Consider the following 12,824-nt stretch of genomic DNA (forward strand, 5'->3'; position numbering starts at 1 on the left):
TTTAGGAACAAGGATGTAGCTGCCTTTCCTTTGAGAGTTGGAGCTGTAGAATCTCCAAATTGGAAAGAGCCTTAAACATCATCTCGTCACCTCGTGCCAGCTGCTGCTTGACAAGACACGTTAGATTGTTACTGAAAGAGTGAACAGTGTAATCGTTGAACAACGCTGGTACAAAAGTGCCATTGTGGCACTGAAAAAATCCGAGGTCTCAACGGCTGTGGTTTATGAGAATAATACCGGCAACGCCAGGAGGCTCTGATAGCTTAAGTGGCTGTAAAGATCTGTCTTGTTAATAATGGTAGAGCGATCTGTGAACAGACTCCTGCAATAGGGCAACTTTGGCTGCACATTACAAACACTTGGGGAGCTTTTAAAAATCTCACTGCCCAGGCCACACCTTACACCAATTATTTAGGACCTCTAAGGGTAAGATCCAGGCTTCAGAAATTTTTAAAATTCCCAGGTTGCGTCCAGTGTGCAACCAAGGCTGAGAACTACTGCCTTAAAGAGAAAGCATTAAACCTAAAAAGAAGGGTGAAAGATAGTAACCAACTTGTAAACAGATTGTACAGGATAAAGTTGAGGCCCAGCTCCTTGATAGACCTCATGTTTTAGTGTAACATTTAATAATCTCATTCTGGATTGTTTAAAAACAAATCTTAATTTGTTTGTGTCTATACTGAGTGGACAAGACTTTAGAAATTAAAGTGCAGTCTAGTTTCAGTATTTTATTATTCCAAAAACACATGACACATTTCAGTAGGAAATTCACTGCCTGCTTAACAAATTGAAATTCTTTGCAGTAAAAATGTTGAGAAACTGAAAACACTGTATGTAATTGAACACTGACTGGTTGAACTATATTGTAGTAATGACACATTTTATTACTACCTCCAGAATTTAATTGTCATATAAGCTAACTCTTGTAATACTCAATGCAGCGAATTGAACCGAAACAAGATTAAAAATGTAGATGGACTGACATTCCAAGGGCTTGGTGCTCTGAAGTCTCTGAAAATGCAAAGAAATGGAGTAACGAAACTTATGGATGGAGCTTTCTGGGGGCTGAGCAACATGGAAATTTTGTAAGTGTGGGTTATCACAGTTCCTACTGAGGTAGTATGATCATAGAATGCTCAGTGTACATTCAGCAGGTCTTATGTGAAATCCTATGTTAAAATCTCATCATCCACAATCTTACTTATAAGTCAGTATTCAGTTTTGATTCAGGTAATGTGATCGATAATTTATAAGTACCTAAATTTAGTATAGTATAAACTATATAGTATTTTTTTGCTGACGTCTTCATATAACAAAAGCTAAACATCTAATAACAATAGGAATCTGTAATAGGTTGTAATCATATGTCCCCTTTGAAGAGACTAGATAATGAAGTTTTGATCCTGCTTTTGATTCTTACTGTAAATGTAGGCAGCTGGACCATAACAACCTAACAGAGATTACCAAAGGCTGGCTTTACGGCTTGCTGATGCTGCAGGAACTTCATCTCAGCCAAAATGCCATCAACAGGATCAGCCCTGATGCCTGGGAGTTCTGCCAGAAGCTCAGTGAGCTGTGAGTTGCCTTTTATTCTCCTCAGGTTTGAGAGCAGGGATCATGCCAGGGCATGAGCTTCTTACCACTGATGTGTGAAATTTTCATAACAAAGTTTCCAAGGTGACAGCTTTTTTCACATGCAACCTAGTCTTATTTTTGTTGTGATAAGTTGAAGCCAGTTCTACTGTTGCAGTTCTGTGGCACGTTGGCAAAAGCAATGATGGTTATTTTCAAGTAAAGAGAACGTATTTTTTTAATTACTGATATTAGAAATATTTACTTGGGTATTATTAAGGCAGAATTTAAAAATAAGGATTAGTGTAGCTCATATAGTACCTGTCTTTTGGAAAACAAATCATTGTGTTGAATTGAAAAATAAAAGCTATTGCTTTTCTCTTTTTTCTTTACAGGGACCTAACTTTCAATCACTTATCAAGGTTAGATGATTCAAGCTTCCTTGGCCTAAGCTTACTAAATACACTGCACATTGGGAACAACAGAGTCAGCTACATTGCTGATTGTGCCTTCCGGGGGCTTTCCAGTTTAAAGACTTTGTAAGTTACACGTTTTGCTGTCAGTACACGAACGTAATTGGTTCCTAAATGTGCGCACTTTTCTCCTAGCAGATTTCCTTTGTTGTCAAGGAAATGCATACAGCCTCAGAAGTAGTATCTTAATCTTTCCCAGATCAGTTTGATTAAAATGGATCCATTTCATCCATATGTGTTTCGTAAAGGGATTAAAAAGGACAGTGATCAGTTTGTTTTGGTGATTACAGTGAACCTTCTCAGGATCTCCAGGAAATTGGTAACTGCTTAAGAGGGAAACAATTTTAAGTCCACTAAGTTTTCTTTGTAAAATACAGATTAAAAATTACTTAGAGCAAAAAGGTCTACAAAGGGCAAGGAAGATACTGTTTATCATGCCAGTTATATCCTCAACCTGATCTCTCTTCTAAGAGAAAGAAAAGGGAGTTGAATTAATTGACCTTTGACAAATTTCTCAAATGGTAATTTAAGGTTGTGCAATGGGCTTTTGATTTTTGCTCTGTCAGAAACTTTTGCTCTGTTCGCTATTTGAAGCATTACATAATTGAAAGACATACTGTATGCTTTGGCGAACTTCTGCATGTGTGGTTGGAAGAGTGGTTTTAAAGTTTAATGTATTTTTCAGACTGTTCGGATCATACAGAATGTAGTCATTTTGATAGAGGAATTAATAGGGCCAGTGTCAGCTTTTTCTGATTTTAGGGAAAAACTTAAAATGTTGTTGAGGGAGTCAGGCAGGGTGTAAGAAGTAAGTTGGAGAAAAAGAGTTCCCTATTATTTTGAGAGAGGTGGAGATAATGTGGGGAATTATGAGAAATTTTTTACAAATGATATGCCACCTGCGTGGTGATACTAGGCTTTCTGAGCTTATCACTCTAAAGGGAATGCTTCTTTTAAAATTAGGGATCTGAAGAACAATGAAATTTCCTGGACTATTGAAGACATGAATGGTGCTTTCTCTGGGCTTGACAAACTGAGGCGACTGTGAGTATGAATTGCCTCATAATTTAGCTCACTCTTTGATTTAAAAATTTTGTCTTCCCTGAAGTCAGCTATACAAGTTGACATCATGAAGAGATGAGAAATCAGTGCTTAATCTGCTTACCACCCTTGATCCTCTCCCCAGATGCCTGCTGTTGCACAAGATGTATATTATTAACTTTTTCTTCCTTAGGTGAAAATGTTTTATTCAACATTTTAGTATGTGTAATTTACTTTAATATCCTCATAATAATTTTCATCTATGTTGAGGGCTTAGACTTTTGGAATTATCATTGCGTAAAAGTTAGTGCAGGCACTTCCACAGCTTGAAATCCTCAATGTTGTACTGTCCTCGTAGGAATTTTTTTAATGAAGTAATCTAGTAGCCACTGATAATGCTGTGGTTGGTTACAAGCAAAACAGGATGAAAACATCTTATAATTAGCCATAAAATGGTCTTGCAGATGGTCAAATTACATGTGTTAAGCCAGCAGTATTCAAATTCAGCTCCCTATAGTACCAAACTCCTATGGATGGAAGGTATCCACAGAGAAGGAGAGGAAGGAGAAAACGTTCACTATTATCTGCTTTGTTAGTGTTCTGAGACAGTTTACTTGAAATAAAGTCTCTACCTATTCCTAAAAGGACTCTGAAAAACAGTGATTTAACTTAATCAGCAGAGTGACTTACTGAATACCTATTTTTGTTGGGCTCTTTGTTGAATGCTTCAAAAACCATGTTCAACTACATTATTGAAATAGATGGCATGGACACATTTTTACAGGATATATTGTTTAATTGAAGAAAATGGAATTGCTCACACATAATTTAAAAAGCAGTTCTGTTTATGAGAGTTCCACCCCAAAATGGCTTTTTAAATTAAGTGTTCCAATGTAATTTTTTTCCCCAGGATACTCCAAGGAAATCGGATCCGATCTATTACTAAAAAAGCCTTCACTGGTTTGGATGCATTGGAGCATCTGTGAGTAGCTAGAATTTAGTTACCCTAAAGAGAATCTCTAAGATGGTTTTTACTTATGTGTCATGAAAGATAAAACAAACTGGAATGTAATTTTGTTGGCATCCTTCCGGTTCCATAAAATATATTTAAACATCTGCCTATCTTTCTGTTTCTTTCTCTGTCTACCTACTTACCTACCTACCTATATAGAAGTATACAGGTATATGCTTTCCTTTGTATTTAAGGACAAAAGCTATATCTCCTTAATGGGTTTTTAATTGTTTTTCTCAAACAGTGATTACTTAATTAAAAAAAAACTACTAGGTGCAGTTCATCCACTACATATCAGGCATTGTACCACATATTCACATATATTCTGATTTAATTCTTAGAATACAACTCAATAGCTATTATTATCTTTGTTGTTAAGCGGAGGTTCTAAGAGTTTATTGATTCCACTGGACAGTTAAAGGAGATGACTTGGCTTTTAAAGAAGAAAGACAATGTTCCACAATCCTTAAGAGTGACATAGGAGAGTTTTAGCACTACTTTGAGAATTGTTGGTCTCTTATTGTTGTTTAATTATGAAACATACAACCCCCCCTTACCATTGTTCTCTTTTTTGTTGTTTTCTTTCGTTTCGTCTTGACCCACCAGTTAGTAGCTGTCAGAAGCAGGACGCAACCCAGAGCTGCCCCGACTTTCACAGTGTCCCTGCATCACACTAGCTCTTGCCTGTACAATCTCTGCCGCTACTCCCAGTAGCTCCTAGTAACTCCTGGCACACATTTCTGAAATGTCATTTAGGGGCTCAGGAATTTTCAGCCACTAAGAGAGGAAAGCTAGCTAACATTGATAGGAATCAAAACTTGCATGTTTTAACTAAGGGAACCAACCAGCTGCTTATAACCATGGTTGTATGTTTTACGCTTGTACAGTAAAAGTACAAAGTAATGTATAATATCGACTCTGACTGTTAAGGAATGCTTGTATCCAGAAGTTTTAATATGTATTAACCAGGACAGAAGAAGTTACAATTTAAAATACATATTGGGTTCTCCTATGTGTGCTGTGTATTGAGAGTGAAGATTTAGCTGTTATCTGTAAACCACTGTGTTGTCACCTTCTGACTGCACCAGTTCGTCTGAGGGAGACTTGGATCGTGAGCCACCCTGACAGTGAGTGCGGCAGTTCAAATTATAGTAGAATGATTCTGCAAAGCTGAGTTTTGGAAGGGCAGACCAACATTGCAGTATTTATTGAAACCGATTATTTTGAAAAGAAAACTAGCCAAAAGGGTTTGTCATTTGGCCCATTCCGTTTCTGGGAACGTGGAATTAGTGGATCAGTGGAGTATTAATCTCTGCTTCAGTTTTCTTAAATCTTCCTTGATTGCCCCAGCCTCTTCGTCTAGCCATGTCTGGTCCCTTCTTGCTTTGTCTTCTCTTCCCACTTGTCTCACTCAATATTCCCTTTGTATACAGTGACCCCTGTAAAGAAAAACAGAGTGGTAATCATTGTGGTGAATACTTTAATGCAGAGTGCCTGTAAGTCTCTGTATAAAGAGAATTAACCCAGAATATGTGCTCATTTTATGAATTTCCTGCCTGAAGTATTCGTTTTAACAAGTATATCTTGTCTGAACATCTTACTGCGTTTATGTTAGTGAGCTGTGGGTGACAGAATTAGGTTAATGGTTAAAAGCACAGGTTTTGGAATTGAAAATAATTGTTTCAACCCTTACCTTCCCCTTTCGTGCTGAGCTAAGTAGTAATACCGTCATATTTTGGGTTGTTGTAGGAATAAATGCAGTAACACTTGTAAATCACTTAACTGAGTGCATATCTTCAAAAATACTGTGTAAATGTTTTATAAAAGCGTAATTATGAGAAATTTTATTTGTATATTTAGAAGTTTCCAATAGTTGCTAATTTGAATAAAGAGTAATAGAATGAAATAATAGAACAACATGGGCCCTAATGAGTCAAATAATCTTTAAGTGATGACAGAAATGAATCTTTTTCACTAAAACAAAACCTATCTGTGACACAAATGCCCTGGGTCTTCAGCACAAGCTTTGCAGTGGATTCTCCTGGGGTTGCCCCAGTCATGTATTTAACACATAGAGGGAGTATTTATTTGGCAAATGGGGTGGGCAGTGTGGGCCCAAACTTTGTCCAAAAGCACGAAATGATGGTAGTTTGCTCTGATGCATTTGATTTGGTGATTTTTCAGAGACCTGAGTGACAACGCAATCATGTCTTTACAAGGCAATGCATTTTCACAAATGAAGAAACTGCAACAATTGTAAGCTTTTCTTTTCCTTCTAGGAGTCTGAAAGTATAGAGGGGAAAACTGTCATATGGTGTGGCATCCTGGATTATGTATCTATAAAAAGTGCCTGGCACATTCTTAACATTACTTAATTTTTATACTAGGCAACAGAAAAGGAGTTTATTTGTTCTTTTTGTTGAAATGAGTTTTTCTTTCTATTTTAAATTCGCAACTTTGTGGGACCAAATATAGTACAGTCACCCAATATAGTAGTAATTTTTTCAGTTGTAAGGAACTTTTGATAAATCAACACTTCTGTCTCAGTAGGACAGTAAGAACAACAGAAAATCATGCTAAATACATTTCTTGTATTTTAAAATGGACTGTAGGATACTTATTCCATGGGATGTGTGTATTCAGTTTCCAAATTCATTGCTTTGTTAATATTTACTTGGGTTTGGTTTACTTGTAGAAATCTGCATTTCATACAGAACAAATTGAATGTAATTACTCTCCTCAGGCATTTAAATACATCAAGCCTTTTGTGCGATTGCCAACTAAAATGGCTCCCACAGTGGGTGGCGGAAAACAACTTTCAGAGCTTTGTAAATGCCAGTTGTGCCCATCCTCAGCTGCTAAAAGGAAGAAGCATTTTTGCTGTTAGCCCAGATGGCTTTGTGTGTGGTGAGTATAAGTATTGCCCTTGCCTTTTATTTATTCTTCTTTTTTCCCCCTCCCATTTATCCAAATAATGGTTTTGAATAGATTTATGATCTCTTTATAAAGCTTTTATTTCTGCTGAGGTAGAGGAAAATGGGTCTATAGTTTGCTGATTATTTTAATTTCACAGATGGGAAAGAGAGTTTTCTAAAATTGCTTCATCTTTGTTTTGGCATCAGGATGGTGTGGTGGAATGAGAATGAAATTGGATCTTGGGAGAATGGAAGGATAATCCCAGCCCTTCTACTTAACTTAAATTCCCTAAATGTTAGTCTCTGCATCCATGAAATGGGGACTCTCCTTTCTTCTCTTCCCAACTCTGAGGCTTGTTGGGAGGTTTACATGAAAGAGAAAATTATTAATGATTTATGGGGTGCTAAAAAATTAACTATTGGTAGGTAAAACATTTACAAGTAATAGGAAATGTGAATTTATTATAAATAATTTTAAGGTCCATTGTTTTAGCATCCAAGAATCTCAGCATTAGAAATCTAGTTACCTGAACTTTACATAGCTAGTTAGTAGCAGATCTGGATTTAAAAGAAAAGTTTTCATCTCTGGTGCAACTTTCTGTCTATTACATGATGCTGCTATTTACTATTAGCTGCCATGGAGACCTCTGTAAAAATAAATATGTTTTATAAACCAATAAATCAGAATTTGCTTTTATTTAAGCATGGGTGTTAAAATATTAAGAACCTTCTTTTGCATTGGCATTTAAAAATTTACTTAAAACTGCTTTGTCCACGATATATATTTTTAGGTTGCAGCATTAAGCAGTGCCAGTAGTTTCTGGAAATAAAACCTCTGATGTAGCTTTTGGAACTGAATAAGCTTTTGGCATTCATCTGTAAGGGCCTGAACTGCTCCTTTCCCATGGTCCTTATTTCATAGTTTTTTAGTCCCAAGATCTGATCCCCCTATTACGTTGAAACACATGTATAGTATCCATAGTTTTTTTCACTTCCTTGTGAATCTGAACATCGATTTATTAGATGAGAATTTCAGAATAGTACAGAAAACACCTCGATTACAATATGCAGACATTGAAAAATAGCAGCACTGGAGTTATCAAAGCATCCCCCATAACCCATTCAATACACATAAAAAGTTGTTTTTTCTAATAGTAGTAGCACCCAAATGGTACGCTTTGGTGGATCTCAGATGTTTCCTTCTGGGTTTAGATCATGGCTGAGAAACTGAAGTTCAAAAAGGTAACTTTTCCAAAAAGTAACAGAGAACTAAAAATAACTGTTAGAATGAAAGAGTTGCTTAGCTTTAATTATAATGTAGCTTTGACAGGGTAGCACAGCAGCATGATTGGCCGCTCGAAGCTCCAGGCCGAAGCCAGTGTCTTACAGTTTGTTTTACAGATGCTTTTTCTTTTGCTATCAGCTTTTTTTTTTTTTTTTTTTTTTGCCTCTACCTAAATTACTGTTTTTTAATAGTGGTTCTGTTTTGGTAAATGGAGTGTTAATGGCTGTCTTTGTTGATTAATCATGATTGATGTTTGATTTCCTAATTTTGCTGCTCATTATCTGGGGAGAACATGGGAACAATTGCAGTTTCTGATAGTAGTAGCATTCAAAAATGATCCCTGAGCCTGGAAGTTTTTAAACTGCTTTCTTCTTCTACTTATAGAAAGCATAACGGATCAGGAATAAAGTGTGGGTTTTCTGATAGCTCCAAAATAACAGTCTTTTCTCAGGTAATAGTGATTGATAAATAGATCTGCATCTGTATTCGAGATGAATGAGTTACTTTATAAATACTCTCCCAGTATATCATTTCAACACGGGGACGGCTAGTCCATCTGGAAAACATACACAAAGGGTAAAACCTAAGCCACTGTTTTTGCATTTCTTGGTGTTCAAATTTGAGTAGTATTTGGACTCTTGAGCCTTAACATTGTTTTGTCTCCTCCTCTCCATTTTTAACAGATGATTTTCCCAAACCCCAGATCACGGTTCAGCCAGAAACACAGTCGGCAATAAAAGGTTCCAATTTGAGTTTCATCTGCTCAGCTGCCAGCAGCAGTGATTCCCCAATGACTTTTGCTTGGAAAAAAGACAATGAACTACTGCATGATGCCGAAATGGAAAATTATGCACACCTCCGGGCCCAAGGTGGCGAGGTGATGGAGTATACCACCATCCTTCGGCTGCGCGAGGTGGAATTTGCCAGTGAGGGGAAATATCAGTGTGTCATCTCCAATCACTTTGGTTCATCCTACTCTGTCAAAGCCAAGCTTACAGTAAATAGTATGTGATCTGACTTTTCCTTTAGCATTTAAAGATACCTTTTAGAAATAGAAAGCACCTGTTTTTCTCTCTTAATCTTAACCCTGTCTTTTCTTCTCACAGTTCCCCACCTGACTCTTCCTTTCCCTACCTTTCATTCCACAAAATTAAGATTCTTGGTTATTTGTATCTAAACCTGCAATTATGTTGAAGACGACACCGTACTCAGTGTGGTGAGTAACACAGAGATGAACCAGACATGTTTTTGCTCTTTTTTTTTCTTTTTCTTTTTTTTTTTTTGAGACAGAATCTTGCACTGTCACCCAGGCTAGATGACATCCTGGTTGCAATCTTGGCTCACTGCAACCTCCACCTCCCAGATTCAAGCAATTCTCCTGCCTCAGCCTCCTGAGTAGCTGGGATTACAGGCGTGCACCACCATGCCTGGCCAATTTTTTGTATTTTTAATAGAGACGGGGTTTCACTATATTGGTCAGGCTGGTCTCGAACGCCTGACCTTGTGATCTGCCCACCTTGGCCTCACAAAGTGCTGGCTGGGATTACAGGTGTGAGCCACCGTGCCCAGCAATGTTTTCCTCTTTGAGAGTTTACAGTGTAATATACTGATCTGGAAGGCTGCAAAGCATCATGCTGGATGCACACTGCCTTTAATTCAGAGATCTGTGTGTGAATCCTGCCACTCCTCCGTGATTTTCAGCAGGTTGCTTCACGTCTCCGCCTCCAGTTCCACATCTTTCAATTAGGGATAATAGGACCTGCCCCCTAGAGGCATTATGCTCATTTAGTGAAATAATATGTGTAAAGGATGTAGCAAAATGGCTACAAGGTAGTGCTCAGTAAATGCACTGTTAGCCACTGTTAACAGAAGTCTATTCTTGTTTGCTTTATGTGGTAGGTATACAGTTTTACAGTAGGATCCTTGCCACTTTATCATTTAACTATCTGTATCTGCCATGGTAGAAGATTTTGAATATGATTCATTAATGCATTCACTCAGCAAATGATGGCTGTGGCCTGGCACATAGAACAGTTTTGAGTTTAAATTGTAGGGCAAAACATGTATCTTAAAAGTCACAGAATGTTAGAGCTACCAGGAGAGACTTTAAAAAAAATAGATGAAGTGAGTGGTCAGGGTACAAAGAGATTAATTGATACACCCAAGATCTCACAGTTCATTGTTGAGGAAACTAAAAAGTGGCAGAAAATAGCAGGAAGACCTTCATTCTGAGAATCAGATGATCTCTGTTTTATCCTGACTTCACTGTTTCTGTATCTGTAACCTTGAGCAAGCCTTTTAATCTTTCCATCTCAACTTTAGTTTCCTTGACTTGAAATTGGAATGCCCAATCTATGTCAGGGACAATCTGTAAGTATCAAACAAACAAAAAAATAAAAAGGAATGCAAGTGAACCTGTAAGACTCCACTGTGCTAATGCCTATATTGTTTATCTGATTTCAGTGCTTCCCTCATTCACCAAGACCCCCATGGACCTCACCATCCGAGCTGGGGCCATGGCACGCTTGGAGTGTGCTGCTGTGGGGCACCCAGCCCCCCAGATAGCCTGGCAGAAGGATGGGGGCACAGACTTCCCAGCTGCACGGGAGAGACGCATGCATGTGATGCCCGAGGATGACGTGTTCTTTATCGTGGATGTGAAGATAGAGGACATTGGGGTATACAGCTGCACAGCTCAGAACAGTGCAGGAAGTATTTCAGCAAATGCAACTCTGACTGTCCTAGGTGGGTGAATTTGTTAAGATTCTGTAGTATAAATCAGTCTTGAAGATACTAGCTCATCCAAGGTCCCTAAGTACCAGAAGTTGTGAGAGTAAGAGATGAAGATGTATGGGGCATTGCCTTTTCCTAGAAAGTATTAATGCAAATGGCCTCTTGAACACTTTGAAGTCAGGGATTGCATGACATCCTCAAGTCTGGCCACTGAGGTGAATCCCTGCCCCCTCCATCCTGAAGAGAGGGGCCGAGGAAAAGTTGGGATGCTTTCCCTTTTATGGGGGATCACCCTCCTCTGATTTCCCCACTGTGCTGTCCATATCAGTAGTCTTAACACCATAAAGAACATTAAAAAAAAATGTAGGAACAAATTGGGAAGGCCTTACTCTCTTTTCTCAGCCTACCATACCTCTCCGGAAGTCAGAGGTTTTTTTTCATCTTTTACCTAAACAAATGCTTTTTAAAAATGTAAACACAATTATTATTCACGTATCTTTGAAAGAGCTAAAGTAACCTATTAAGATACTAAATAATAAAAGTAAATTATTGTCAGAGTTTTAATATAGGCCCAGGCATCCAGCCCTAAAAAGTTTCACTTAAAAAACTTAAGCATTCTGATTTTTTTTATTTATCAACATACCCTTGTGCTTGAAATTATTTTTGTACTTTCTATTTTTAAAAAGCTTTTGTTTCCCACTCTCCCCCCTACTACCAGCTTCCCGACTTTTGCAAAAGTGAGGGAAGCTGAGATTTTTAAAATAGTAGATATTATCCTTAACTGGTGTTATGAGTAAATGACAGCAGAATAGTGAAATACTGAATGGTGTATATGTTTAGGCTCTTAGAAAAGTGTGTCCAGTAAGTTGTGGGAGAATAAAATTTTAGGTTACAATTTGAATAAGTTTAAATGCTACATTTTATGATATGGAAACTAAATTTTATTTGGGAAATTAAAAGCATAACTTGTTATTTCAGAAACACCATCATTTTTGCGGCCACTGTTGGACCGAACTGTAACCAAGGGAGAAACAGCCGTCCTACAGTGCATTGCTGGAGGAAGCCCTCCCCCCAGACTGAACTGGACCAAAGATGATAGCCCATTGGTGGTAACCGAGAGGCACTTTTTTGCAGCAGGCAATCAGCTTCTGATTATTGTGGACTCAGATGTCAGTGATGCTGGGAAATACACATGTGAGATGTCTAATACCCTTGGCACTGAGAGAGGAAACGTGCGCCTCAGTGTGATCCCCACTCCGACCTGCGACTCCCCTCAGATGACAGCCCCATCGTTAGACGATGACGGATGGGCCACTGTGGGTGTTGTGATCATAGCCGTGGTTTGCTGTGTGGTGGGCACGTCACTCGTGTGGGTGGTCATCATATACCACACAAGGCGGAGGAATGAAGATTGCAGCATTACCAACACAGGTGTGTAAACAGAAGCTTGGCACAGGTCACGGGAGTCATGTGTTTTTGTGGTTCTGCAAATACTTCTAGAACGTGTGTCTTGGAGTCTGAGTTCATCTCAGAAGAGTGACTCATTTGTTTCAAGCTGCAGAAATATGATTCGCTAAAAAACTCCAGCCCCAAATAAAGCTGATGTTTAAAGATTAATACTTTTTGTTAAAATGACATCAGGGTATCCTGTGGCTGTGAGATAAAATCCAAGTCACTGACTAAAATATTTCTAACTCCTTCATAAGATAGTGATGGAGAACCAGGAACAGCCCTTTAATGATAAGGTTTACTCTCTGCAGTGGTTGTATGTCTTGTTGTGTATGCGTATGTGC

The 12,824-nt window shown here is 38.1% G+C and overlaps 1 protein-coding gene across 4 annotated transcripts in view; it reads left to right on the forward strand.

The window, feature by feature from the left end:
* The window catches only part of LRIG3 (leucine rich repeats and immunoglobulin like domains 3), a 48,459-nt gene that overhangs the window by 30,756 nt on the left and 4,879 nt on the right, over window positions 1–12,824 (forward strand). For 2 of the 4 annotated variants that reach the window (XM_001167069.6, XM_001166924.8), the window contains exons 6-15: window positions 942–1,085; window positions 1,432–1,575; window positions 1,968–2,111; window positions 3,009–3,089; window positions 3,997–4,068; window positions 6,283–6,354; window positions 6,842–7,005; window positions 8,982–9,302; window positions 10,762–11,043; window positions 12,010–12,462. In XM_001167069.6, coding sequence (XP_001167069.4) covers window positions 942–1,085; window positions 1,432–1,575; window positions 1,968–2,111; window positions 3,009–3,089; window positions 3,997–4,068; window positions 6,283–6,354; window positions 6,842–7,005; window positions 8,982–9,302; window positions 10,762–11,043; window positions 12,010–12,462 — 1,877 coding nt within the window. Of the gene's footprint in view, window positions 1–941; window positions 1,086–1,431; window positions 1,576–1,967; window positions 2,112–3,008; window positions 3,090–3,996; window positions 4,069–6,282; window positions 6,355–6,793; window positions 7,006–8,981; window positions 9,303–10,761; window positions 11,044–12,009; window positions 12,463–12,824 lie in introns of all 4 variants that reach the window. The other 2 variants (XM_016923140.4, XM_009425023.5) reach the window with 2 other exon arrangements.

The sequence above is a fragment of the Pan troglodytes genome, chromosome 10 (assembly GCF_028858775.2).
Source record: "Pan troglodytes isolate AG18354 chromosome 10, NHGRI_mPanTro3-v2.0_pri, whole genome shotgun sequence".
NCBI classification, from domain to species: domain Eukaryota; kingdom Metazoa; phylum Chordata; class Mammalia; order Primates; family Hominidae; genus Pan; species Pan troglodytes.